The following is a 2,500-nucleotide window of genomic DNA, read 5'->3' on the forward strand; positions in this document are numbered from 1 at the left end:
GAATGTGTTAAAAAATATAATAAAGAATAATAAAAAATTATACTGAAGAATATCATAAAACGTAGTTCGACCGAAGAAAATAGGCAAATCCACTTGTACGGCACGCTGTCTTAGTATTCGATATCGTCATGATTTTCGTCTTGCTAATCCCGAAAAAGCGGCTTCGGTTGATTCATAGTCTGGAGTTTTGCACCAACTTTTCTAAGGCGCTTTCGTCTCTGGCGAAGTCATTCGGAATTGAACCAGGCTTTTATAGAATTCTCCCATCACTACTACGGACACGAGTGCTACTTAGGGTCATCTTTAGCGGTATGTTTGAACAGAAAGTGTTGAGTAGAAGAATGAATCGGGAGCATGATGTGTTGTATGGCGATCCGGGCCTCTTGACGATGGCATATACTGGCAGGGTTTTGCCGTAAATAAAAGCTGGTTTAAGAAAGCAAACAGCTTAGTTTTTCTTTCAGAACTAAAACAAACTGATTTAAGAAACGTTCGAAAATTGCATTGTATTTTATTCAAGGAACTCTTTGAGTATTGTTTTCCATCTAACAATCAAGATATTTACTACTGACTAAAAAAAGTAATTAATGATGAGAAAACTGCACAGCACGTTTTCAAGGAACTCTTTGAGTATCGTTTTTCCATCTAAAGATGAAGAACTTAACTAATGAAAAAAAAAAAACGTAATAACTGTTGAGGAAACTGCACAGCACATTTTGAGGAAAAATTCTTGGAGTACGGTTTTCCATTGAAGTGTTAATCGACTTAACTACTACTAATTAATCTCATCTATCTAAACTATTGAATAAAACTATTGAATTCTATCAAAGGAGCTATCAAAGAATAAAGATACATCTAATCTAATATTTCTTCACCGCTTAAACAGCGTGACATGTAGTTCCACATGTTGTTTATAAACCCTTCGCAATCTTCTGCGGTAACATAATTTGCTCCGTTGCATATAGCTTCCATTAGTTGGTCGTGATTAGTGCAGTTAGATCTTTTTACATAATTCTTCCACTTGCTAAACATATTCTCTATGGGGTTTAAAAAGGGAGAATATGGGGGTAGATAGAGAGGTTTGTCTATAACGGTTCCTATAGCTTCCTGCACGGACTGGCTCTTGTGGAAAGCAACGTTGTCCATTATTAAATAGCTTCTATTAATGTTTTTGGATCGCAATATATCTTTAAGCTCATAAATAAAATTGGTAAATAGCTCTCTGTTTACAGGTTGGTTGTGGGTGACGTAATGTACGATCCCATTCGAATTCATTGCACATACTATCGATATATTTCTAGTTCTAATTTGAGGAACCACGGTTACTGCTGGCGTTCCTTTCTGAGATCTGCCCTTGCTTGTCCGCATGCTCACGTTGAATCCCACTTCGTCCAAATATATTAATCCGCTTACAGGAAATGCCCTTGTTATTTGGTAGAAGTTTCTGGCGTATGTGGTACGTTCCTCGATCGTAGCAGTTGTGTTGCGCCTTTCAGGTATTTTTTGCAGCATTTTAAAGGAGTAGTTGAAGCCCTTTACTTCCCTGGCTATAGTTGAGATGCTAACGTGTACACCGTGTCGTTCAAATACTTTCTGTGCCAGTGACTTCAGCGTGATCGCACAATCTTCGTCGATCCAGGCTCGAATGCTTTCTACCGCATCCTGCGACAACTTTTTTTTACAGGTGCCACCACGCTTAGCTGCAGCGATTTGCCAAGTTGCATTGTATTTATTTATGATTCCATACACCGTTGGTCTCTTTATATTAAGCATTTGGCTTATTGCTGATGGAGCTGAGCCATTTTCATACGCCGTTATGACCCGCTTCCTGTCGCTATCGGATGTGGTTTTTACAACACGTCGTGTAGCTGCACTTGTATTGGGCTCCATGTCTGTTATAATATTTGAGCTGTATAGTATATATAAGAAAGTCATTAGAGGACAAAGCGCTCTTAGGCATTGGATATGCAATGACTTACTTTTGCTTGTAAAATGATGACACAATCGATCTTCACAAACAGCATCCAATGATTTCGGTTATATTGAAACACCTGTAACATTCGGAACACGTAAATAATTACAACTACTTCAAGTGTTATGGGCTTAAATACATACTGTGTGCAATAAGATTCACGAATTAGCACTATTATGTTTTGGTGCACAGCACAGCCACGACAGCATGAAACCTTTTTTGAAGCGATATTTTCGGAATGCGTTTGGTTGTGGAAAATTGTTGTTGTAGTTGTTTCCCACCCATTCGAATTGACAGCAGATGATTTCACTCGCGAATGTTTATAAACGCTAGTTGACTTGAATGTTATTACTCTTCCATAACAAAGCAACATAAATTGAAGTAAAATAACATCACTCGATAATTTACAAAACATATCATGCTTTGATCATAATTTTAATAAATGTGTATAGCCATATATAGTGCAAATTTTATATTGATGTGTATTATTGAAAATAGCAATACTTCAACCACCTCATGTATACGAAA

The 2,500-nt window shown here is 37.2% G+C and overlaps 1 protein-coding gene across 1 annotated transcript in view; it reads right to left on the reverse strand.

The window, feature by feature from the left end:
- Window positions 1-480: 480 nt before the first annotated feature.
- Window positions 481-2,500, reverse strand: part of LOC125908126 (uncharacterized) — a 2,201-nt gene continuing 181 nt past the window's right edge. The window contains exons 1-3 of the mRNA XM_049610865.1: window positions 2,116-2,500; window positions 1,980-2,051; window positions 481-1,909 (exon numbers count right to left, since the gene is read on the reverse strand). The exon at window positions 2,116-2,500 is cut by the window's right edge and continues 181 nt beyond it. Coding sequence (XP_049466822.1) covers window positions 856-1,890 — 1,035 coding nt within the window. The 5' untranslated portion in view covers window positions 1,891-1,909; window positions 1,980-2,051; window positions 2,116-2,500 and the 3' untranslated portion in view covers window positions 481-855. The remainder of the gene's footprint in view (window positions 1,910-1,979; window positions 2,052-2,115) is intronic.

This window comes from Anopheles coluzzii (genome assembly GCF_943734685.1).
Source record: "Anopheles coluzzii chromosome X unlocalized genomic scaffold, AcolN3 X_unloc_71, whole genome shotgun sequence".
In the NCBI taxonomy this organism is placed as follows: Eukaryota; Metazoa; Arthropoda; class Insecta; order Diptera; family Culicidae; genus Anopheles; species Anopheles coluzzii.